Source organism: Bos javanicus, chromosome 13 (assembly GCF_032452875.1).
Source record: "Bos javanicus breed banteng chromosome 13, ARS-OSU_banteng_1.0, whole genome shotgun sequence".
Classification (NCBI taxonomy): domain Eukaryota; kingdom Metazoa; phylum Chordata; class Mammalia; order Artiodactyla; family Bovidae; genus Bos; species Bos javanicus.
Genome location: NC_083880.1, coordinates 18,367,089 through 18,393,399, shown reverse-complemented (window position 1 = coordinate 18,393,399; position 26,311 = coordinate 18,367,089). Strand labels below are relative to the sequence as shown.

Genomic DNA, 26,311 nt, shown 5'->3' with positions numbered 1-26,311 from the left:
ATACAGGCAATAAATTTGGAAATGTCAACAATAATACATTTGAAAATAGTTATACTGGAAAGTTCTTCCACTTAGGAAAGCTTAAACCTGTTTTCAACAAGCTTATGAACCCAGAGTGCTGACGGGTGCAGGCGTAGGTGCCACCAAAGGATACGAGAAGCGGTCGTTCCACGTTGCTCTCTCCACGTACTCCAACATGACCACAGCTTTGATTGTCGTGAGGAGTTTGCTCCAGGTTTCATCAAAATCCACTACTCTTGGTTTCAAAGACATTGTGCAAGTTTAGTGTTGAAATCTGTTAATTAAAGACAATGCTAACATTAGCATGAATTACACGGGGTCAGTCATTTGTCTCTAAAACAATCGCATCATTAGGCAGCAGGATGCAGGAAGGCGTGAGAACAGAGCCTGGCGTGTGGTGAGAACAATCAACGTTGGCTGTCATCTTTTCATGCCTGTCCAGACAAGGAATTCTTCAGAATGTTTGTATTCACTACAAACTCTAAGAAATAGAGAGCTTTTAACACAAATTATTTATAATTCAGGGTGGTCCAAAGAATGAGAAGCTTCACGTGCTGACAGAAAGAAGCTGGAGCTCAATGAGCCAAAAAGTTAAACTCCAACACGAGAAATCCACAGCAGATACTCAGTCAAGACAAAAAGGCTTCAGCCCCAAATCCTCGTGGTTTGCACTCCTTAAACTGGAGACCAAGCACATATATGAGGAAACACAAAATCATTAAAGGGTTTCTTTTCTTAAAGCATCAGTTTAGCTGGATTCCAAATCCTTCTCCATAACACAGCAGAAGAACAGAATTAAAAGAAAAACCTTGTAAAGCCACATTTAATTGCACAAGGGAGCATTTTTCCTGCGCAAGCCTTCACACCCTCCCCGAAGTTTTCCCTCATTACGGGACTGTGAAGCACCAAGTTAGTCCTGTAGCTAGGGCCAAACAAGGAGGAAACATTCTTCCTCTTTGTGTCCCACTGTGGGGAAAAAAGGAGGTAAAGAGACAGCAGGGAGAAGGCAGGATGCATAGAGAGAAAGGAAACGAGACAAGAGACCGGTTGCATGGTCCACGAACTGGAGGAGGCCCTGGGCTCTTCTTACGTGGTGAAGAAAAGAACTGCAGAGGGGTCCAGGGAACAGACTTCAAGAGAAGAGAAGAGAAGGAATCAGAGAGGTTAAACAAAAGCCCAAAGAGGGTGTGCCACACTGAATCAACTCTCTTCCGTCAACAGACCAGGCCTTAAATTTCCTCTAACTAGCAGTAATCCCTGTGTGTGTGTGTATTGGGGGGAAGAGGGGGACCTAAAGCTCCAGTTTTAAAACAGAAAATTAACCTTAACTTCTCATGCTTTTCACACATCCTATCTGTGTGGGATTTCTTAAATCCTTCCATTCTCGTGCAACCCCATAAAAGCTCTGGGGTCAGGCCCTCAACAGTTTCAGTTTGCATTCATCTTTTATTTATCAAAGAAGTACTAATAACTGTTAATACTTATACAGTACTTACTATGAAAGTGAAAGTCACTCAGTCGTGTCTGACTCTTTTTGACCCCATGGACTATATATATAGTTCATGGAATTAATTCTGCAGGCCAGAATACTGGAGTAGGTAGCCTTTGCCTTCTCCAGGGCATCTTCCCAACCCAGGGATCAAACCCGGATCTCCCACATTGCATACAGATTCTTTACCGGCTGAGCCACAAGGGAAGCCCAAGAATACTGGAGTGGGTAGCCTATCCCTTCTCCAGCAGATCTTCCTGACCAAGGAATCGAACCAGGGTCTCCTGCATTGCAGGCAGATTCTTTAACAACTGAGCTATCAGGGAAGCCCATACTTACTATGAGCCAAACACACATCTAAGTGCTTTATATAAAGTCACTTAATCTTCCCAACAATCTGAAGTAGGGCCCACTGTTCCCTCCATTTTCTGGATAAGAAAACTAATTACATGGTGATTAACAAACTTGCTTAAGGTCGCAGAGCTATTTATTGATGGCATCAGGATTCAGACCTGCGCTGGAACCCCTGCCCTCAACTACCATATACAACTATGTGCTGTGTGCTCAGTGATGGCTGACTCCTTGCGACCCCATGAACTGTAGCCCACCAGGTTTCTCTGTCCATGGGACTTCCCAGGCAAGAATACTAGTAGTGGGTTGCCATGTCCTACTCCAGCAGACTTAGGAACATCCATGCCAGGCATTGTACTAGGTGAGGATAACAGTGGTCAACAGAGTTCTTGACTTCCAAGGAAGTTAGACTCTTGGATCTGGCATTCAGCAACAAAAATAACCTAAACCACAGAGCTGACCATGTCACTCTGGTACTTAAAGCAGCTTGAGATTTTCCACTATGGATAGCATCTGGTTTAAGCTCATTGGCAACAGGATCATCAAGCTTCCATGATGTGACCTTGGACTAAAGCCCATCCTCACCTTGCTCTTCTCATGGGACTCCTTTCCTTGGCATCATAATCTGGAAACTTCTTTGCTTAGAGGTCACTGAACACAACAGGCTGATTCACAAACACTGAGCGTTACTGTGATTGCTTTCTGTACCTAAAATTCTTCTCTTCTCCATGCCTCCTTTCAATCCATTCACCTAACTCCTACTGATCTTTTAGCCTTGGCCCAGAATATTAGCTTTTAGGAAATTTTCTGGGCCCACTTAAACTAGGTAAGGTGTCCTCTTCTGTGTAACTTGAGAATTCTCTTTAACTGCTATTAGAGGATTAAACTACCCTCAGCCAACTCGATGGACATGAATTTGAGCAAGCTCCAGGAGCTAGTGATAGACAGGGAAGCCTGGCACGTTGCAGTCCATGGAGTCACAAAGAGTCGGACACAATTAAGCAACTGAACTGAACTGAGCCACGATTATCTGAGTGCTTCCTCAGGGTAGGGAGACTACTGTGTAACTGTGTACCAAAAAGCTATCACTGTTTGCTTCACATTCCATTCCTCCCCCTATAAGAATGGGATCATACCACACACCCTACTTATACATTATTTTAATGGTTGCATCGATTACCTTTTAGCTTTATTCAAGTTTTAGCAGAATCAGACTGGCATTGATTTCTCTGTTGAGAACAAGAGAGAATGGGTTTATGTACAGTGATAATCCACTCTTAGATGGATGGAAAATGTGAACACCAAGGTGAGAGAAGCATCAGCCCAGGGAAATACACTAAAAACTAACAAACCAGTAACAGGAAGTATGCTAAAAGAGTTGGTTAGCTTCTATGCCTGCCCAATAGAAAGCTCCTTTATTTAAGCTCCTTAAATAAAATGTATGTTCCTTCATCTTATTTAAATTGTTTAAATGATCTTTACTCATGGAGCATTTATACAAGGATGTAAAAGAGAGAGGGCAAAGAAAGAAATTTTATGGCAATAACATTTGTGAAATTTTCATTACATTTGAAAATGATTCATAGATTAGATTTTCTCACTAGGAGCACCATTTCTAAGTATCGTATGGTATCACAGAGCTACCACGTGATTCAGTAATTCACTCCTATGCAAGAGAAAACATGTCCACACAAAAACTTGGACATGGGGCTTTCCTGTGGCACAGTGGTAAAGAATCCACCTGGCAATGCAAGAGACTCCGGTTCGATCCCTGATCCAGGAAGATCCCACATGCCACAGAGCAACTAAAGCCCAGGAGCCACAACTACTGACCTTACTTGCCACAACTCCTGAAGCTCAAGTGCCCTACAGCCTTGCTCTGCAACACAAAGAAGCCACTGCAGAGAGAAGCCCAAGCACCACAACTAGGGAAAAGCCCACACAGCAACAAAGACCCAGTCCAGCCAAAAATAAATAAAATAAAATAAAAAAACATAAAAACTTGGACACAAATGTTCATAGCAGCATTTATTTATAAAGGCCAAAAAAGTGGAAATCACTCAAATGTCTATCAAGTAAAAAATGGATAAATAAAATGTAGTACATCCAATGATTATTCTGTAATACAAAGGAATGGAGTACTGATAGATGCTACAATATAGATAAACCTCAAAAACATATTCTGTGAATAAAGTTGGTCATAAAAGACTGCCTATTACTGCCTATTCCGTTTACATGAAATATCCAGAAAAGACAGATCAGCAGACACAGCAAGTATTTTAGTGTTTGCACAGGGTTACAGGACCTGGAGAAAAATGGGAAGTGACTGCTAATCAGGTGATGAAAATGTTTTAAAACTGATTGTCATCATGTTTGCACAGCCCTCACATGTGCTAAAAACCACTGAACTGTACAGTTCAAATGAGTACACTGAATGGTATGCGAAGGATAACTCAATAAAGCTGTTAAGACACTTAAGGTGAAATAACCATACCAAAAATTTTGGAGCAATTTAATGTGGAGGGGAATGTAGGGGAGAACAGGTACATTTACATGATTTCAAATTCTGAAATCTCAGTCTCCTTCTCACTCCTATGCTACAGTCACCAGGTCCCATCACTAGAGGGATCTATTATGTGTGTCTGGGAGTACTTTATGCATATATGTCATTATTTCCCCTTTTTACATAGTTGAATATAGAGATGGTCTTTCTTCACCTGTTTTATATAAATGGCATCACACCACTTACTTAACAATATATTCACTTAACAGTACATTTGGAAAAGCATTCCATATTAACACATAAGGATTTCTTTAATCCTAATAGCATTTCTTGGAGAAGGAAATGGCAACCCACTCCAGCATTCTTTGCCTGGAGAATCCCATGGACTGAGGAGCCTCGCAGGCTACAGTCCATGGGGTCGCAAAGAGTCAGACACAACCGAGTGACTAGGCAAATAGCATTTCACTGCTTGGCTGTACTTGGATTCATTCTATTATGTTTGATATGATATGTGATGAGTCCTCCAAAATTCAAGTACCTAGTTTAATATCAGTATTTTTGAGTTAAAATAGTTTTTTAAATGGATTAGTAAGTTCTTTTCACATTGACATCAACAAAGTTTTCTTCTAAAGATACTGTTAACACAACTTAAGTTACAATTGTTACAAATACTTATAAGAAAACTACAATTTATCATTATCCTTACTGTTCATTAAATACCTTCTGAATTCCTCCTATGTGATACATATTATATATACAAACATTACTAACCATCAACCTGCAAGTCTGCAAAATCCAGACTACAGGAAACTACTGGATAATCAGATTTCTTCAATAAATTATGCACACACATAAGAGAGAGAAAAGAAAATGAGAGTGAGAGACATTTATGGAATAGAAATTAAACTAAAATAGACTGAAAAGGCACATTTAATCTACCACAGTATGATTGTTCCTATTTGGATCTAGATTTATGCTCTTTTTTAAAATTCATATTTATGATAACCTTGGAAATCTGAAAACACTTGAGGAGCTATTTCATGACCTTAAAAATATTTTTTATAACAATTAGGAGAGCTTTAAAAATGAGAGTTCTTATCTGTCAAAGACACATCCCCAAATACTTATGAATGTAATAAATGCTGTCTGAGACCTACCTCAAAATTAAACAGCTTGTTTATGCACTGATTGATAATTGTTGAGAATGAGTGACAAGTACATTAGGCATTATTAAACTATTCATTCTCTGTATATGTTTGCAATTTTTCAAAGTAAATGGGTTTAAAAAAGATCTTTACCATCATCATTAACAGTTCCATAAATATGAGGAAGAGTGGGGAGCACATAAATCAGAATCAGAAAGTTATTTTTAAAAGGATTATTCATCCAAAAGATCTAACATTCAATTAATATGCATTCTAGAAAATCAGAATGAGAGGTAATTATTAAAGAAAAAATACTGCAGAACTAATGAACATTAGTTTTCCAACTTAGAAGGACATGTTGAGTACCCAGAATATTTGATTTTAAAAATAACAAGGCACCACTTTTTGGCATACTAAACCACTGAGGATAAAGAAAGGAGTTTATAATTTTTCAGAAAAGAAAAAAGTCACAACAGACTATAAATTATATATAGATTTACAATTGCAACACTGGATGCTGGAGGTAATATAAAGCAATGCTTTCAAAATGCTCAGGGGAAGATGACTAATCACCTAGAGTTCTCTATCCAGAGTGGTATCAAATAATGTACATGAAATCATTTTACTCAGGAATCTATTGGAAGATATCCTCTATAAGGAGGAAATTAACAAACCAAGAAAGACTTGGGATCCCAAAACAGAGGGATCTAACACAGAAGAGAGGAACAGGAATTTTTCAGCACAGAAGCTTAACAGATTTTAAAAACAACCCGTCTATACAGACACAGAACAAAGGGCTCCAGGAGGGTTCTTTCCAAGAAAAAAAAGACGGAAGGATACTTCCAAACTCATGTTACAAGGCCAGCATTACCATGATTACCAAAGGACACCACAAAGAAAATCTAGATACATATGTATGTATGGCTGAGTCCCTTCACTGTTCACCTAAAACTTTTATATTTGTTATCAGCTATACCTCAATATAAAATACAAAGTTTTTAAAATAAATAAACAAAATGGGTATCAAAATAAAAAAAATACACACACACCAAAAAGAAAAGAAAGCTAAAGGCCAATATTCCTGATGAACACAGATGCAAACATCTGCAAAAAAAAAAAAATTTAGCAAGCCAAATTCAACAACACATTAAAAGGACTGATACACCATGATCAACTGTGATATATTCCAGGGATACAAGGTTCAACATCCACAGATCAATCAATGACATTAATACAATGAAGAATGAAAAATCACATGATGATCTTAACAGATGTAGAAAAAGCATCTGCCAAAATTCAACATTCATTTATGACAAAAGCTCTCAACAAAGTGGGCATAGAGGGAATGTACCTCAACATAATAAAGGTCATATAAGCCCACAGCTAACATACTAAACAGTGACAAGCTGCCTAATAACCACTTAGGCAGTTTCTATTAAAGTTAAGCATATACTTTCCATGGGATCCAGCAACTCCATTTCTGGGTATTTACACAGGAGAAATGAAGACATACATTCACAGGAAAACCTAAACACAAATTTTTAGAGCACCTTTATTAATAACTACCAAAGCACACAAACCAAATATCCCATCAACTAGTGGATGGAAAACAAAATGTGGTGAATTCACACAACAGTATACTATTCAGTATTAAAGTTGGACAAATCATTGATATGTGGACAACAACAGATGATTCTCAAAAGCATTATGCCAAGTGAAAGCAGACATGTTCATTAAGCTACATATTGTAATGGTTGCTGAAAAAGTCAAAAATACAAAAACATACATCAAATCACTGATTGTCAGAGACTCAGGACAGATACTTAACTAGTTTTCTGACAACAAACATTTTCTAATCAGTTACTAGTTCTAAGAGAATAGCTAGGTAACCCAAGCTAAAGACAAAAATCAAATTGATAAATTATCTAGATTTCTGATAGCAATGTTCTAAAATCTCTTTTCCTTTTCAGTTTTTCTCTTCACACACCTACCTCACTCCCCAGAACACTAAAAGAGAGCCCCTGGAGAAGGAATAGCAACCCACTCCAGTAATCTTGCCTGGAGAATCCCATGGACAGAGAAGCCTGGTGGGTCCAAGGACTCACAGAAGAGTTGGACATGACTGAGCAACTGATTATGCACGAACACACTAACATTTCCTTTCTCCCGAGAATCTTAACTTTGAGGTACAGATGCTGAAAGAGCTCTGAAGCAACATGGTACCGGCCCGAAGTGTTAACACAGCCTGACAATGTGTTATGATATGTTAACACAGCCTGACAAAACTCCCACTCCAACAATGTTTTAAAGAAAACAAAGTTGCCAGCAATAGCAGAAATACAAAAGATACAATTTTGCCAACATCAGATGGATTTTAATATGGAGTGATACTGTTTTTCAATCAGACATTTTTCATACAAAGAAGTGATTTGGATAATTACACTTCAGCAGGTAAAGCAGTAACAGCATCTCAAAACGTTCATTTTAAGAACAGAACTGATGCTGGTACATAATTAAATATTTTATTTGAAGCACAAACTATTTTAGCAAAATGTAAAACCATGTTCAACATAATGATCAGTATGACTACAGCTTAATTACTGATAAACATTTCAGTTGCCTTCCAAAAGTATAATTATCAACAATGTAAATGGCTAAACACTTAATGTCTTTTTTTAGTAAAAAAAAAAAAAAAATTAAAAATAAATAAAACAAAAAACCTATCAAATTTAACTTTTTATTTCAGTACGGATCATTCCCAGCAATAAAACTCTGGCATTCCAAAAATTATCAAAAGAATCAGTTCAGTTCAGTCACTCAGTCATGTCCGACTCTGCAACCCCATGAATCGCAGCACGCCAGGCCTCCCTGTCCATCACCAACTCCTGGAGTTTACTCAAACTCATGTTCATCAAGTCGGTGATGCCATCCAGCCATCTCATCCTCTGTTGTCCCCTTCTCCTCCTGCCCCCAATCCCTCCCAGCATCAGAGTCTTTTCCAATGAGTCAACTCTTCGCATGAGGTGGCCAAAGTATTGAAGTTTCAGCTTTAGCATCAGTCCTTCCAATGAACACCCAGGACTGATCTCCTTTAGAATAGACTGGATGGATCTCCTTGCAGTCCAAGGGACTCTCAAGAGTCTTCTCCAACACCACATTTCATAAGCATCAATTCTTTGGCACTCACCTTTCTTCACAGTGGGGCTTCCCTGGTGGCTCAGAGCCTAACACATCTGCCTGGAATTCAGGAGACCCGGGTTCGATCCCTGAGTCGGGAAGATCCCCTGGAGAAGGAAATGGCAACCCACTCTAGTACTCTTGCCTGGAGAATCCCATGGAGGGAGGAGCCTGGTAGGCTCAGTCCATGGGGTCGGAAAGAGTCAGACATGACTGAGCGACTTCACTTTCACTTCTCTTCATAGTCCAACTCTCATATCCATACATGACCACTGGAAAAACCATAGCCTTGACTAGATGGACCTGTGTTGGCAAAGTAATGTCTCTGCTTTTTAATATGCTATTTAGGTTGGTCACGGAGAAGGCAATGGCAACCCACTCCAGTACTCTTGCCTGGAAAATCCCATGGACGGAGGAGCCTGGTAGGCTGCAGTCCATGGGGTCGCTAAGAGTTGGACACTACTGAGCAACTTCACTTTCACTTTTCACTTTCATGCACTGGAGAAGGAAATGGCAACCCACTCCAATATTCTTGCTTGGAGAATCCCAGGGACAGGGGAGCCTGGTGGGCTGCCATCTATGGAGTCGCACAGAGTTGGACACGACTGAAGTGAGTTAGTATAGCATAGGTTGGTCATAACCTTCCTTCCAAGGAGTAAGGGTCTTTTAATTTCATGGCTGCAATCACCATCTGCAGTGATTTTGGAGCCCCCCAAAATAAAGTCTGACACAGTGTCCACTGTTTCCCCATCTATTTCCCATGAAGTCATGGGACCAGATGCCATGATCTTCGTTTTCTGAATGTTGAGCTTTAAGCCAACTTTTTCACTCTCCTCTTTCACTTTCATCAAGAGGCTCTTTAGTTCCTCTTCACTTTCTGCCATAAGGGTGGTGTCATCTGCACATCTGAGGTTATTGATATTTCTCCCGGCAATCTTGATTCCAGCTTGTGCTTCTTCCAGCCCAGTGTTTCTCATGATGTACTCTGCATAGAAGTTAAATAAGCAAGGTGACAATGTACAGCCTTGACGTACTCCTTTTCCTATTTGGAAAATCTGTTGTTCTATGTCCAGTTCTAACTGTTGTTTCCTGACCTGCATATAGGTTTCTCAAGAGGCAGGTCAGGTGGTCTGGTATTCCCATCTCTTGAAGAATTTTCCACAGTTGATTGTGATCCACACAGTCAAAGGCTTTGGCATAGTCAATAATGCAGAAATAGATGTTTTTATGGAACTCTCTTGCTTTTTCAATGATCCAGCGGATGTTGGCAATTTGATCTCTGGTTCCTCTACCTTTTCTAAAACCAGCATGACCATCTGAAAGTTCAGGTTCATGTACTGCTGAAGCCCGGCTTGGAGAATTTTGAGCATTACTTTACTAGTGTGTGAGATGAGTCCAACTGTGCAGTAGTTTGAGCATTCTTTGGCATTACCTTTCTTTGGGATTGGAATGAAAACGGACCTTTTCCAGTCCTGAGTTTTCCCTCAGGACTGCTGAGTTTTCCAAATTTGCTGGCATATTGAGTGTAGCACTTTCACAGCATCATCTTTTAGGATTTGAAATAGCTCAACTGGAATTCCATCACCTCCACTAGCTTTCTTCGTAGTGATGCTTTCTAAGGCCCACTTGACTTCACATTCCAGGATGTCTGGGTCTAGATGAGTGATCATACCATCGTGATTATCTGGGTCATGAAGATCTTTTTTGTATAGTTCTTCTGTGTATTCTTGCCACCTCTTCTTAGTATCTTCTGCTTCTGTTAGGTCCATACCATTTCTATCCTTTATTGAGCCCATCTTTGCATGAAATGTTCCCTTGGTATCTCTAATTTTCTTGAGATCTCTAGTCTTTCCCATTCTGTTGTTTTCCTCTATTTCTTTGCATTGATCAAAAGAATACTGGGGCCTAAATAAATTTCAGGTAAGTCAATATACCCTAGTAAATTTTTAAAATGACATCCAGGGGGCTTATTGAGCAGGTTATAGCCTAAATACACAAAATAAGGAAAATATTTAATACCTAATCAAAGAGCGTTATTAATTCTTCAATATTTTCCATTTCTAAGACTATCTCTGGTATACACTGACCAAAAGTTATCGTGATTTCATATGAAGGTAAGCTCCAAGCATGCATCTAAACTCTTTCATCTTACTGCACTGAATGTGTGGCCCATGAGCTACAGCCAAGAGGTATCTTTGTTAACTGCAGGCTCAGGGTAAATGTTTACTGTTGCAATAAGGCTTGACACACAGCTCCACACCACAAATGTCATTTCCATCATGTGACTTGCTTACTTAAGAATTTCTAGGGGACCTCCCTGGTGGTCCAGTGGCTAAGAGTCCATGCTCCCAGTGCAGGGGATCCAGGCTCAATTCCTGGTCAGGGAACTAGATCCCATATGCTATAACTAACAGTTCACAGGCAACAACTAGAGATTATACATGCCGCAACTAAGATCTGGTGCAGCCAAATAAATAAATATTTTTTTAATTAAAAATAAAAAGAATTTCTAGTAGTGTGTTTTTTTAAAAAGGCAGACACTGGTGAAAAAAGTCAAGAGAAACACAGTGGTCTGTAACTTCAATTGGCAAAATGTATAGTGCAGGAAGAAAACCTTAGGAAGGGGGACAGTAGGAAGTACGGAATATATTTATAATACAACAAAAAAATTATAGAAGAATCTGCTTCCAAACTAAAGTCAACTTGACCAGAATTAAAGACCTTTCTCCTCCATGACTTGAGACTCTCCCACATGTCTACAAACAGTATTTCTTTCCATGGCTCCTATCTCAATGAAGCTTTATGTCTTTTTCACTTACTTGCTCACTTTTTTCCAATTTTAATAAGCCAGGCAGGAATTTAAGACTCCAACTAGCCTTAAAAAAATTCTTACAGATGTTTCAAGGATGAGTTAGAGAACTCGAATTAATCTGAGTTTCTCATGAGTAGGCAAGCCCACCCACTCTGGCGCACAGGTAAGACAAAGTTGTGACCAATAAGCCTTTTCACAAATAAACATTAAGACTGAATTTTCTTTCTAGTCCTGACCATCTATCCAAATATTAAAAAGGATTACTCGAATTATACTCTAGTTATCCTTTTTAACAACCCAATGACTTGCAATTTTTGTTATCCTGAGAGCTAAATTAAGTCACATTATCTAAAAACCTTGGACTCACTTTGGTAACTTCAAACCATTATTATGACTATTGGAAAAGTATGCTCTATTTCTATCAGAAAACAGCAGTTATAAATAAAAAGGGACAGCAAGTGTAAATCCTATAGTGTTTGACTGGAATGAGAGTTATCAGCATGGTTTTTAACACAGAGAGAGAGATGAAAGATATAGAAATAAACAGATGTTGTGTATGCATGGATTAGTATTCATACATGTATTTCTAGCTCCGTTCACTGAGAGGGCCTAGGAGCAATGACACCCAATGGCAATTAGCACACATAACATCTAGATCTTGGTTTCTAAAAACCATTCTCCAAGAGAAGGAACCAGAGCTCACTGGAGAAGTGATTGGTTCCAGGGCTGCAGCAGGGGCAATATAATGAGTCTGGACATGTTAAGATGTCAGAAAACAGAAAGTGCGTTCTTAAAGAGGCTGGAGGATGTTAAAAAGACAAACAGCAAACTTGAAAGCCATAGAAGAACAATCTGAGTGATTAAATAAAGATAAAATTAAATTATAAACCATAGAGTAAAACAAGTATCTCTGACTCAAGATGGATACAAATATGGAGACGAGACAGTTCTCCCTTATAGAAGGATTCCAATTAATAAGTGTAGAAGGAAATGAGAAAAATACAAAATTGCCATCAGGTGAACACTGCTGTAATTATTGTTATAAGCAAGAACTACCAAAGAACGCTGAAATGAAAGGACAAAAATTTGAGAACAGGATTTCTGCATAGTTTCAAAGAATCTCCCCCCATATATCCAGCAATTAAAAGAGAAAAAATAGTAACTTCTACAAGCAAAGAAATTTAACAGACATGACCTTAATGAGAGCTAACATCACCTCTAATACAATATACTGACATCCTGTATCCTGCAATATGATATGCTGTAGACTCAGCATCACTTCTTTAGTATGCCTGCCAAAAATGTACCACCTCAATCTAACTATGAGAAACCATCAGAGAAACCCAAATTGAGTCATTCTACAAAATAAACTGACCATTCATTGCAAGCATGAAGATGATGGAAGACAAGAAAAGATCATCACAGATTAGAAGAGACTTGGGAGACAGATCGGAGAAGGCAATGGCACCCCACTCCAGTATTCTTGCCTTGAAAATCCCATGGGCGGAGGAGCCTGGTAGGCTGCAGTCCATGGGGTCGCTAAGAGTTGGACACGACTGATCGACTTCACTTTCACCTTTCACTTTCATGCATTGGAGAAGGAAATGGCAACCCACTCCAGTGTTCTTGCCTGGAGAATCCCAGGGATGGTGGAGCCTGGTAGGCTGCCATCTATGGGGTCACACAGAGTCGGACACGACTGAAGTGACTTAGCAGCAGCAGCAGTAGGGAGACAGATGCTAAATGCTGTGTCTGATCCTGAACTGAATCTTGAAAAGGTAAAGGACATTACAGGAAAAACAAGTGGGATTCACATAAAGGTCTGCAGTTTAATTAACAGCATGGTACCAATGTTAATTTTCCTCGTTTTAATCATTGTGCCCTGGTTATATAGCTGTTGGCACTAGGAAATCTAGGGAAAGGTATACCTGAGCTTTCTGTACCATTTGTGCAACTTCTCTGTAGAGTCTGAAATTATTTCAACATTTAAATTTAGGGGACTTCCCTGGCAGTCCAGTGCTTGCCTGAGACTCAGCGCTTCCGCTGCAGGGGCCATGCGTTTGATCCCTGGTTGGGGAACTAAAATCCCACTTGCTACGTGGTGCAGCCAAATCAACAAAAAAGAAACAAAAATAAAATAAAATAAAAATGTAAGTATCCTGTACTTTCCGTCAACTGAAGTAAAGCAAAACTGAGAAATTCAAGAAATATTTACACACGGTAAATCTAATATTTCATTATTTGAAAAGCAACCTACATTAGAACAAGACTTAAGTCATTGAGTTAATAGATATTTATTAAGTATTCACAATACTCAGACCTCTACCAGGTATTAAAGATGTTGCCTTCAAGAAGCTTACAGCTGATAAGAGAAATAAAGATGATAAACTACTAACCTGACTGTATATGTGTCAGAATTTTTCATCAGTCAGGCTATAATTCAATGATTAAATAACAACAGTAACATTTACACTGTTAAAGTACATAAGTGAAAATTCTCTGGATAACTAAAATCTTCAAATAGAACATTAACATCTACATTTACAGAGTTTAAGTAAGCTTAATACACTGCTACTGCTAAGTCACTTCAGTCATGTCCAACTCCGTGCAACCCCATAGACGGCAGCCCACCAGGCTCCCCTGTCCCTGGGATTCTCCAGGCAAGAACACTGGAGTGGGTTGCCATTTCCTTCTCCAATGCATGAAAGTGAAAAGTGAAGTCGCTCAGTCGTGTCCGACTCTTAGCAACCCCATGGACTGCAGCCTACCAGGCTCCTCCGCCCATGGGATTTTCCAGGCAAGAGTACTGGAGTGGGGTGCCATTGCCTAAGCATACATATTTCATAGTATTATTACTAATGCTGCAAAAAAGAAAAACTAAGTATTTTTAAAGATATTTCTCCAACCTAGAAACTAAATACTTACTTATCTCAGACGAAAAAGAAAAAAGGGAGGTAACAATAACATAAATAAAATCAAACTGAACAAAACAGTTCATAAATCCAGAACAATCTCAAGAAAAAAAAAAGAAACCAAAGAGGTAGATCAATTTACATAGAAAGTGTCTGGCTAAAGACAGCTAAGTGAAAATCAAAATGTCAACCAATATAAAAAATAGTATTAAATTCAGTAGGGAACACAATGATTCTGAGTTTTTTAATTTTTCAAAAAAAAATTAAGCTTAAGCAACTTACAGAAAATATTTCATCTCCCCTCCTCTGGGTCAATCAACAGGGGAAGCTAACATTAACCGCACTCCAAAAGTTGTACCAGATGCTAATATCATGACCTTAACTCTAGTCACTGTCTCAAAACTTGTTAAGACTTAAAGGAACTTCACTGTTCCAGTATCTTCAACAGGCCTTCCCAAATACAAAGTAGTAACATAGTCTGAATCTTATATAGATCTTCTTCAACTTAAGATCAGGTTACATCTCCCCAAATCCATCAAAAGTTACAAATATCTTCAAGATGCATTTAATACACCTCACCTACCGAACATCATACCTTAGCCTAGCCTACCTTCAAAGTGCTCAGGACGCCTACATGAGCCCATGGTTGGGCAAATCATCTAACAGAAAGCCTACTTTGAATAACATGTTGACTGCCTCATGTACTTCTGTGACTACTACATTGATGAAAAACAAAACGGTTGTCCATGTGCAGGATGACTGTTAAGTATACTGGTTGTTCCCTCTCATGACCGCTTGGCTTTCTGGGAGCTGAGGCTCGCTGCCACTGCCCAGCATCACAAGACTATCATACTCCATACTGCTAGACCAAGAAAAGATCAAAATTCAAAATAGGGTTCTACTGAATGCATATTGCTTTTGTACCACCATAAAGCTGAAAAATTGTTAAGGCAAATCATTGTAAATTGGGGACGGTCTGTATTTCTAAAGATGGTAACATAAGAATTATGCTAACATCTGCAACGCAACAGAAACTTGACTGTTAAGATTCAAACCCAAGCAAAGGGCCAGATAACTCTGAACAGAGAGTCTGATTATTAACTGATTACTGAGAGAGAATTCAGTCATACATCTCAAGTAGCAATAACTTTTGTCTCATGAAAACATTCCAAATTTCTGCTTGTTTTTCCAAGCTTTAACATTAGCTAAACTTCCTCAAAACATTAAGATTCAATGCTGGTCTTTTTATCAACTTACTTGAATTTAACTGACAGTACATTCACGGAAATGCTGCTTTCGATCATAATCAAACATTTTTCTAGCACATAAAGAAAACAGGCAGATAAGAAAGATGAAACACACAAGAAACAGTGCACACTTTTGTTAAAAAAAAAAAAAAAAAAAAGCCTCACCAAAACAGCTCTTTAAACTAAACTCCGTATCTGCAGGTCCTAAACTCACAGAAGATAGGGACCAAATCAGAAACTGCTGCGGTGCCCCAGGACCATCTCCTCTTCTTCTGTACTTTCTTATTTCAGATGGCCTCATACTGCTTCATAACCTTTTTAATACTATTTAATACTCTAAAAAATACAAGGTGTCAAATCAAAGCAAGTATGCTACCATTTTTGCCAAGTGGGGAGAAGAAACCTACACACATTTGTCTACATGTCCACAAAATTTCTTTGGAAAGATGTGTTGAGAGACCGTCAAAATATTTGGCCTCAAATATGTTGGGACAAGAAATATACTCTCATTCTATATTCCATCAAACATTTCAAATTCTGAATCACGTGAATATAGTTTGTATCTAAAGATAATTATAACAAGAAGCAAAACAGGAGTTTTTTTTAATTCTTTATAAAAATTAACATAATTATAATAACCAACAGATAAAGTCAGATGACTCCCCACATCTTTCTCTGACTAAAAGTTAAATCCTATGAAGGCAGAGATTTTTGTCTATTTTTTCACTATGATGTATCCCCACTGCCTAGTCCATGCTGCTGCTGCTAAGTCGCTTCAGTTGCTCAGGGACTCTGTGCGACCCCTGAGATGGCAGCCCACCAGGCTCCCCCGTCCCTGGGATTCTCCAGGCAAGAACACTGGAGTGGGTAGCTGGGGCTTAAAAAATACTTGTTGAATGAATGAATGCCTCCCTAATCTCTCCACTGAATTCCAGACTTGTGTATCCAACCGCCTGCTTCTCATCTCTACATGAATACTGAATAGGTCCTACTTCAAATGTCCTATCCAACCCTACACCCATCTTCACCATCTCAATTCATGGTGTCACCACGTTCCAGGTGAAGCCTCAAACCCAGGAGTCACCCCCAACCCAGCCAACTGCGTTCCCATCCGAACCAGGCCAGATCACTACTTTCAACTCCAAAATATAACTCAGCATCTTTTTTCTTTGACTCTGGTCACTACTCAGATCTGCCCCAGCCTTCTCACCAGTAGCCCTGCTTCTTTCCTCTTATCCAATCTCCTTCACAGTCAGATTGTAAACCAGACCATATCACTCCCAGCTTCACAAAAAGGGAACAGCTTTTCAATGTTCCTTAAGAATAAAAGCCAAACAAACTCCTCTGATAACAGACCTCACATGACCTGACCCATGGCTACCACCTAAACTTTTCTTTCTCATGAGGGTCTCAGCCCAACTTCAGTGGGTTGCTTTCAGTTTGCTGACCCTAAGCTTGAAACTACCTTTGGACATATCCATCTGCTGTTTCCTCAGACTTCCAGAGGCCATATCCTTCCCACTTTTCAGATATCAGGTCAAAAGTCTCCTCAGACAGGTCTTTCCTGACCACAGCATCTGAAGCAGTCTCTCCTCGTCACTACCACGACTTCCTATTTTACTTCTTTTATAGCACTTAGGATTGGCTGAAACTTTTTCTATTTCTTACTTTCTGACTTTCCCTTACCTCCCAGAACTGAAGCTCCAGGAGGGCAGAAATTTCACATGTCCTGTTTATGGCTGTATCCCGAAGGCCTCAGGTAATGCTTGTCATACAAACCAGGTGCTTAACAAATAGTGAACTGACAAAGGCAAGGCAATACGGACTTTGAAGAAGGCCTACAACATTCCATTTAGTGACACACTGGTGAAGATAAAAAAACATGAATAAACTACCTTGCCACAGAAAACACTTAAAAATCACCAGAGGCTGGAGAGTGAAGTAAAAGTATTTCAGATGCATGTGAGCATTCAGACATAGAAAGGGTATTTTTCACATACTATGTACAGATGTCCTTCCAACTTATAAACAGTATCTGGGGTAGGGAAGAGTAACTGAGAACACCGTGTACATCTGCTATTTCATCTCCGACTCTTTCGGAAGGGTCTTCCAGCACCGTATTTGGGCAAAAGAGGCAAAATATAAACAATCTGTTCAATTGTCTGCCTTGGAAAGAAACGTGAGATAGTAAAGAGGAGGGAGCAGTCTTTTGAGTGTTCTTAAATGCCTATTATGTAGTCGGTGGTAAGTCAGAACTAAGTGATTATTTCCCCTATCTTACTCTGTATAGATCTGGGACTGGTCTAGTTCAAAGATGCTTACACTGTGAAGCCAAAGTCTGTCTTGAATGTTAATAGGCTTTAATCTTATTATCAGAATGTAAACTTCCAAGGTTCTCCCTTACAACTAGGTATTAGTACTCCCTGGGGAAAGGAGAGGATTTAACGACAAAACAGTCTGCAACTCACAAATGTTTTCTGTACATGCACGTATTTGCAGGGTGGTAGGGAATGGTCCAGACTCCCTGGTGTGTAACTAAGTGCTCTTAAGAGTCTAAGGATCTTATTTCACCAGACCCCAAGGGTTGAGACAGGTCTAGCATGCACGCAGGGCACTCCTCCCCAGAGCTATCAATCTTCGCTGTCTGCGAAAACAAAAGTGAAGACACTCGTGGTAAGGATGTAAGAGATTGATGCCCCCCGCCCCCCACCCCTCACACCACAAACACACAGAGCTGTGTAACCGCGTGAGCGCGTAAATAAAAGAGAACATGCACTCGCACCTTCCCTCCCTAGGAGCAAAATGGGGCCGAGGGAGGGGCGGCCAAGGCCGGCTGGAGGCCCGGGATCCAGTCCGGGGGCGGCCAGGCTCCGGGGCCGGCGCTCCTGGAGCCGGGGTCACCCTCGGGACACCCGGTCCCCGGCCTCCCCCCATGCCTCCCCTCCCCCTCCGCGCCCCCAACTCCTCTCCCCGCCCCAGCCCCGCCACCCACTAACCGGGAGAGGAAGTTTTCCGGAGCCCGCAGCTGGCTCCGGGCCTTCAGCGGGTTACCTGCTGCAGAGGCGGGACGCGGGGCAGGGAGCAGGGGAGGGAGACAGTCCGAGGGCGCGCAGGACGGTGCCCGGCGAGGAGGGTGGGCGGCGGCGGCTGTCAGCTCCGTCCCTGCTCACCGCGCTGCCATTACTGCGCGCAGGCGCCTCCCCGCTGGCCGCCACCACGGCCGAGGAGCGGGGGGGGCAGGCCCGGGGCCGGGGGCCAGGGCGCTCACCTGCCGTCGCGGGAACACGGGAGAGCTCCCGGATGGAACGGCGCAGTGGGGAGCGGACAGGGGAGAAGGGCGGGCGAGCCACGCGAGCGATGAAACAACCGTCCTCCGAGGCCCTGCTTTCCTGGCACAGCCTCGGGATTCCTCTTCCGCGACCACAAAACACCCCCCTCCTGCGCCGGCGTTGGTAGAGTCCGAGTACGGCGAGGGCCGAGGGCCACTCTTGTGCGGTCGCGGAAGGCCGAGAGAACCTTGCTCCAAGCCACTGCGAGCGGTCCCAGCTGCCCACGAGCGCTCGCGGTTCGCTAAGCTGGCGACTGAGGACCCCTAAGTCTGGGGGCTGCTGATAACAATGTGTTAGAAAAATGGTTTCAACACAGGATTTCCCCCTAAAGTTCTTTTAGAACTACGTGAACATTCTGATACACCACCATCTCCCTTCCACCTACTTACTTCTATGGGCGTTTCAAAGGATTGATAGGTATTAGCAAAATTAGTTTCCTCGGACATACTCCTTTTCTAGTGGGTTTTTATCTGTAGACATTCTGAGACATAAATATGTATTTTCAGTAGAGGCCTGTCCCTTCACAGCCTGTGACCCCAACTCCCCGCCTCCCTGCACCTGTCAATCCAAGGGTGTCCTTCGCCTACAAATGCTCAGGGTGATGTTGACAAAAGTTCATACAGTACCCATCTCCTCCCTAGTACGCACAGCGCCCCAGGGAACAAAAGCCTGGCTTTATTCTCTTATCAGCCTTTGGTATCCAAAGATCTCAGAAGTCAGTCTTGTCTTCTCTGTGCGTTTTGAGCCTTTCCCATCCAACACCCTTTCTTAAAACTCTGTACCATTTCTTCAGTGCACGCCTGTAGGCTTAGTCCCTTCAATCGTGTCCGACTCTTGGGGACCCCATGGACTGTAGCCCGCCAGGCTCTACTGTCCATGGGATTTTCCAGGCAAGAATACTGGAGTGGGTTCCATTCCTTCAAGGTCCACGTAAAATCTCCTGACCTGGTAAATCCCACCGATCTTTCTCCTCTTCTAATCTGCCTCTCACAGCACTTGAAGTCTGCAGTACTTATTTTAAGAAAGCTATCATATGTTAAAATCAATCCCACTATATGACCTGTTTTCTCACATGGTCTCTTTCTTTTAATCCAGCAATTTTCAAAGTATGGCCCTCAGACCTCTGGAAATCTGAAATCTTTTCAGGGGTCCCGATGTTAAAAACAATCTTCTTACTTCCAATAGGAGAGGGGCTGTGCTGCAGCAACACCTGGAACTCTCCTGCTGCCTCCACTACTGTAAAGACAAGGCCAAGGACTTCATGCCCACCAACAAAGAGGAGCCCATCCGGCTGCTGAGGGAGGTGGTGCTGTTGACAGACGACAGGAACCTGCGTGTGAAGGCGCTGACCAGGAATGTGCCTGTGCGGGACATCCCGGCCTTCCTCACGTGGGCCCAGGTGGGCTGAGGGGGCGCAGCCACCCCCCACGGAAGCACTCCTGAGAAGGCCTCCAGGCGCCCGGTGTAGCACAGAAGACGGCCACGCGCCTGAGCCACCAATCCACCCAGAAAATAAACCATCCTCTATCAACGCCCCCCCCCCCGCCCCAAAAAAATCTTCTTTGCAAATAGCACGTTCTTTGTTATTTTTTCTGGGTTCACAAAACCCGGCTGACATCTCCTCAGGCAGAATCAAGAGGGTGGCAAGAGACATTCCCTAGCCAACCAGTGGTTAGGCCTCTGCACTTTTACTGCCTGGGCCTGGGTTTGATTCCTGGTGGGGAAACTAAGATGCCACAAGCTGCCTGGCAAGGCCAAAAAAAAAAGAGAGTGGCACAAATCTGTCCTGTAGGTCATTGCATTGATGCCATGCACTCCCAGTTTGGTACTTTGTTCTTGTTTTGTATTACGAATATCCTTGATGAAGTAGTAAAAAGTACTAATTTTATAAATTTCAACCCTGAGTACAGGCCTTCTAACATTGTGAGGGAAGAAACAGGAAGCACACGCCTACTCTTGCTGAATACCACAGTAGGACTGGTCTTGAAGAAAAACACTTGAGTGTCTGAGTTGCCAGCTGAACCATTTTTTCGTGGAGTGCCGTTTTTCCTTGAAAGAATAGTTGATAGAAATGTTAACATTACTCTGTCTTGGACATTTCTACAAAATGAGTAACATGAGCCGAACACTTCAAGCAAAATAACTGACAGTATTTGTTGCCAATGATAAAATTTCGCTTGCAAGTGAAATTTGAAAATGTGGGAAATTTGTGTCAATACTGTCAACTGAGATAATCAATGAACAATCTATAACAGGAATAGAAAAGAGTTTTATTCCAGCCTAACTGAGAATGATAGCCTGAGAGATACAGATTCAGGCTCAAAAATGAGGGAGGCTTATATGGGCAAAAACCACAAAGTTAACCTAAGTTGTCAGGACTTAGGATTAGAAATAGCAAAAAGTAAGGATGCTTGTTAGGTAAGGATTGGTTGGGATCCAAAATGGTTGCATAGTTAAAAGGGAAGACCTTGAGACCATAAGGTTGCAGCCGTCAGCTACTAACAGATAATTGTGTTTGAGAACTGCTGTCCTTGAATTCAGAAAATTCAAGTTCTCAGTGATGGAGTAACAAGTGTGAAACTATATCCATAATGACAACCTGGCTCCCTTTTGAATGCCTGAACCACAATTTCTCCATTTTCATTTTTTAAATAATTCTTTTTTTAAGGGTTAAAGTAGACATACACTGTACCTTCAATAAGCCATGAGACAAACTGTTCCAGTTAGCCTAAAGTTCAAGCCAGAATGACTTCACCATACTTCAGATGTGAAAATGTCTTCCATCACCACCATGAGCTTGACAGCTTAAAGACTTTTCTGATGAGACTGTAGTGCTATTAATGATTGTAATTTTTTGATATTGGATGATAAGCTATCTCAATACATGGAAGATCTACATGACACAGTGAACCAATATTTTCCAAATAACTGATGCAGGCCACTTTAAAATCACCCATGGATAAAATATCAATTCAAAGTGAAAGATCAGAGGATAGATAGGTGTCGGAGTGTGTGTGTGTACATACACATAAAACACAGGGTACAAAAGATTACCTGATATGGTTGCAGATTTTCATTGCAACTAACCCTCAAGAAACATCCACCTGTCAAATTTTCTGTATCAGATAAGAATATCCACAATCACCCCAAAAGGCAATTGAATTCTCCACCCAAGGCTTTCTATTTTCTTCCTATACTTCAATCACAGAGAATCTAGCTGTCTTTTATTAAGCCAGATATTAAAGAGATACACAAAAAAAGAAAGCAATGCCTTACTTCTCACTAAAAAAATGAAAACTCATAGAACCTTTTTATTTTGGAAATATGAGAGGTTGGTTTAAGATGGCAGAGTAGAAGGAGGTACACTCATCTCCTCCTGTGAGAGCAACAAAATCACAACTAGCTGTTGAACAACCATCAACGGGAGGAAGATGGAACCTACCAAAAAAAGATACTCCATATCCAAAAGCAAAGGAGAAGCCACGAGAAGACAGTAGGAGGGGGCCATCACGATAAAATCAAATCCCATACCTACTGGGTGGACAACCCACAATCTGGACAACAGTAATATCAGAGAAATTCTCCCACTGTTGGGAAGATTCTGAGCCCCACATCAGGCTTCCCAGCCTGGGGATCTGGCAAAGGGACAGGAAATCCCTGGGGAATCTGACTTTGAAGGCCAGTGGGATTGGACTGCAGGACTTCCACAGGTCTGGAGCAAACAGAGACTCCACTCTTGGAGGGCACAGACAAAACCTTGTACATACCAAGACCCAGGGCAAAGGAGCAGTGACTCCACAGGAGACTGAACCAGGCCTACCTGCTAGTGTTGGAGGGTCTCTTGCAGAGGCCTGGGTCCACAGTAGCTCTCTGTGGGGACACAGACTCTGGCAGTAGCAGTGTCCTACACCATGAGCCCTCTTATAGGTCATCATTCACCCTATCATAGAGTTTTTAGAAAAACAAAGTTATCCTTTCTGATCAACCCTTCAAGCCACTGCTTTAAGCAATATTTGGTCTTTACCTTCAAACCAAACCTTAAACTCTAGTTCATCTCTGAGTCCTCTTCTTGTTTTCACATCAGATCAGATCAGATCAGTCGCTCCGTCGTGTCCGACTCTTTGCGACCCCATGAATCGCAGCACGCCAGGCCTCCCTGTCCATCACCAACTCCCGGCGTTCACTCAGACTCATGTCCATCGAGTCAGTGATGCCATCCAGCCATCTCATCCTCTGTTGTCCCCTTCTCCTCTTGCCCCCAATCCCTCCCAGCATCAGAGTCTTTTCCAATGAGTCAACTCTTCGCATAAGGTGGCCAAAGTTTTACTTCTTGTTTTACTTCTTAGCAAAAGCTACATATATTACTTAAAAATGTGTTTTGGCTTTGTGTGATGTTTATTGAATTCCTTTATTTTTTTTCCAATTTCAAAAGTAATAAATGTTTTTTGTTTTAAAAAAAAAGCAAACACATTTTTTAAAAAGACCAATATTACAGAAATAGATAACCATGTTTAGGTTGATAAATATTCCTCAAGATTTTTCTATGAATATGATTAAATACGTTTACACAACTCTGAACATATTATAGATTTGCCACTTTGTAGCCAGCTATTTTTACTTCTGAATCTTTCTGGTTTTGGTCTTTATGAGAATATTTAAGTAATTATCAGACAGGCATAGTAATTTATAAATTTATATTTAAAGTAAATTAATGAAAAACATTTTAAATAGAATATATTAAAATGTCATTACATAACTCAGTAAACCAAGTATATCTATTTCCATTCATTTTTCACTTAAGAGTGTACATAGTTTTCTCTTTTCATTTCATAATCTACATATAATACTCACCATTCAAGGAGCCCAACCAGAACCATTTTCTGTGCTTCTAAGCATCCTTTATAGACGTGAAACCCAAGGAGCCCTGATTTTTCTGAGACTTATGATTTCAAATAATTTTATCCTTTTTATAATATACTAAAATTGAATCATCTTTTCTTAAACCTTTACTGTAAATTTGCATTTCATAGTTACATCATTTATTAAAACATTTTTCCATCTTTTATGGATGTGACAGTTGGAGTATGAAGAAGGCTGAGCACCGAAGAATTGATGCTTTTGAACTGTGGTGTTGGAGAAGACTCTTGAGAGTCCCTTGGACTGCAAGGAGATCCAACCAGTCCATTCTAAAGGAGATCAGCCCTGGGATTTCTTTGGAAGGAATGATACTAAAGCTGAAACTCCAGTACTTTGGCCACCTCATGCGAAGAGTTGAGTCATTGGAAAAGACTCTGATGCTGGGAGGGATGGGGGCAGGAGGAGAAGGGGACGACAGAGGATGAGATGGCTGGATGGCATCACTGACTCGATGGACGTGAGTCTGAGTGAACTCCGGAGTTGTTGATGGACAGGGAGGCCTGGCATGCTGCAATTCATGGGGTCGCAAAGAGTCGGACACGACTGAGGGACTGATCTGATCTGATCTGAAACTAAAACAGAAAAACAGAGATTGAAGAACTGTTTTCATGTTTGGAGTAGCTGATTAAGGAGTGGTTTTATGTTTATAAAAGTACAAGGCTCCTCTTTGGAGAAACATCTAACTGCAGGGCCAGGGCAGGAAATACACAACATGAGTCTGGAACATCTTGTAGTGTGAAAAAGTAAGGAAGTGCTCAAAAATAAAAACATCCACGTTGATAGGAGTAGGTCAAAGGACACAGAAGCCAACTGAAAAAGCTCCCATGAGTCAGAACTAGAACAATGTAAGCAAGAAAATAACGAGTCAAAGATGATAACCCAAAGTAGAAAGTAAATATCCATGAGAAGTGAGAGTGAAAGTTGCTTAGTCATGTCTTACTCTTTGCGATCCCATGGACTATGTAGTCCATGGAATTCTCAAGGCCAGAATACTAGAGTGGGTAGCCTTTCCCTCCTCCAGGAGATCTGCCCAACTCAGGGATAAAACCCATGTCTCCTGCATTGCAGGCAGATACTTTACCAGCTGAGCCACAAGGGAAGCCTGAAGTATCCACGGGTCCATACTAATATAAAGGAATGACTGAATAAGCCTTATATGAGGGAAAAAAAACAATCTCAGGCAGGAGAATGCCAAATAAATTATGCAGGTATAATAAAGGGACCGTAAGTCTCTGCTTCTTAAGTATAGGCTAGGAAAAGTGATTTCCTTCCAAAGAATACAGTGCAAAAAGGGAATTTAAAAGAGAAACTTTATAGTGGAGAAACATGATAAATGTCACATTAGCCAGATGATGGTCAACATTGATAATGACAACTCGTTGCTCATCCTATGTCTCCTTGATGTGATGGGATGGGACTGGCCCTTTTACTGTGATCATCCTACCCCAAACCCCAAATTTCAGTCTAATCACGAGAAAAATTCTAATACAGGGAGGAACATTCTACAAAATACCTGCCCAGTACACCTCAAAACTGTCAAGGTCATCAAAAACAAGATAAGTTGTATCTCCATAAATCTGAACAGAAAACAAAAACAGAAACAAGTCTGAGAAACTGTCACAGCCAAGAGGAAACATGACTGCTGAATGTAATGGGGTTTCTGGACAGGATCCTGGGTCACAAAAAAGACATGAGGTAAAAACTAAGGAAAATTTCAACCATATATTAATAATAATATATCAAAATACATTCACTAATTGTAACAAATGTGCCATCTCAATGTAAGATGTTAATAGGGAAAACCGGGGATGGGGGAAGAGAAGAGGTGGGCACTATTATGTGCTCAGTTTCTGTGTAAATCTAAAGCTATTCTAAAAAATACAGTCTGTTAATTAAAAATAAAAATAAAAACCTCATCTAAATGTACACTTAAATAAAGAAAAAGTCTAGGGTCTCTAATCAGAAAAGCTAAGAGCACCTAAGATTTTTCCCTATGGAGAAGTGGAACCAGACACCAAGTTTACATGTAGATAATTCTGGTTGAAAGTTATTAAAAAAGAAAGGGAAAAGTATCCTCTTTTAAATTAGAAAAAAAATTGCTTTAGTAAAAAAAAAATACCTCTGAATCCCTTATATTTCTTTGCAGTCACATTCAGACAGGTAATTTAACAAAATCAAAGCTGTGTCAAAAGAGAGCTCATTTCAAAGAAATATACCCATAGCACTGTAAATCAACTATTCAATAAAAAATTTTTAAACAAGAAAGAAAAATCAAATATCCATAAAGTTCACTGTCTGAGATAATGCATTTAGAAGGTGATTTCCCAGAATTGGGAGTCAAGAGTGACTCTGAGTAATGGATTACAATAAATAATATGTGATATATGAAAGAAAGAGAGATGACATTT

At 40.7% G+C, this 26,311-nt stretch overlaps 1 protein-coding gene across 4 annotated transcripts in view; it reads right to left on the bottom strand.

Annotated features, from left to right (window-relative positions):
* Positions 1-19,014, bottom strand: part of CUL2 (cullin 2) — a 71,483-nt gene extending 52,469 nt beyond the window's left edge. Inside the window, exons 1-2 of one of the 4 annotated variants that reach the window (XM_061435913.1) lie at positions 18,926-19,014; positions 155-295 (exon numbers count right to left, since the gene is read on the bottom strand). In XM_061435913.1, the coding sequence (XP_061291897.1) occupies positions 155-273 (119 nt within the window). In that variant the 5' untranslated portion in view covers positions 274-295; positions 18,926-19,014. Of the gene's footprint in view, positions 1-154; positions 296-18,125; positions 18,216-18,653; positions 18,801-18,925 lie in introns of those variants that run through there. The other 3 variants (XM_061435910.1, XM_061435911.1, XM_061435912.1) reach the window with 3 other exon arrangements.
* Between the last annotated feature and the right edge of the window lie 7,297 nt (positions 19,015-26,311).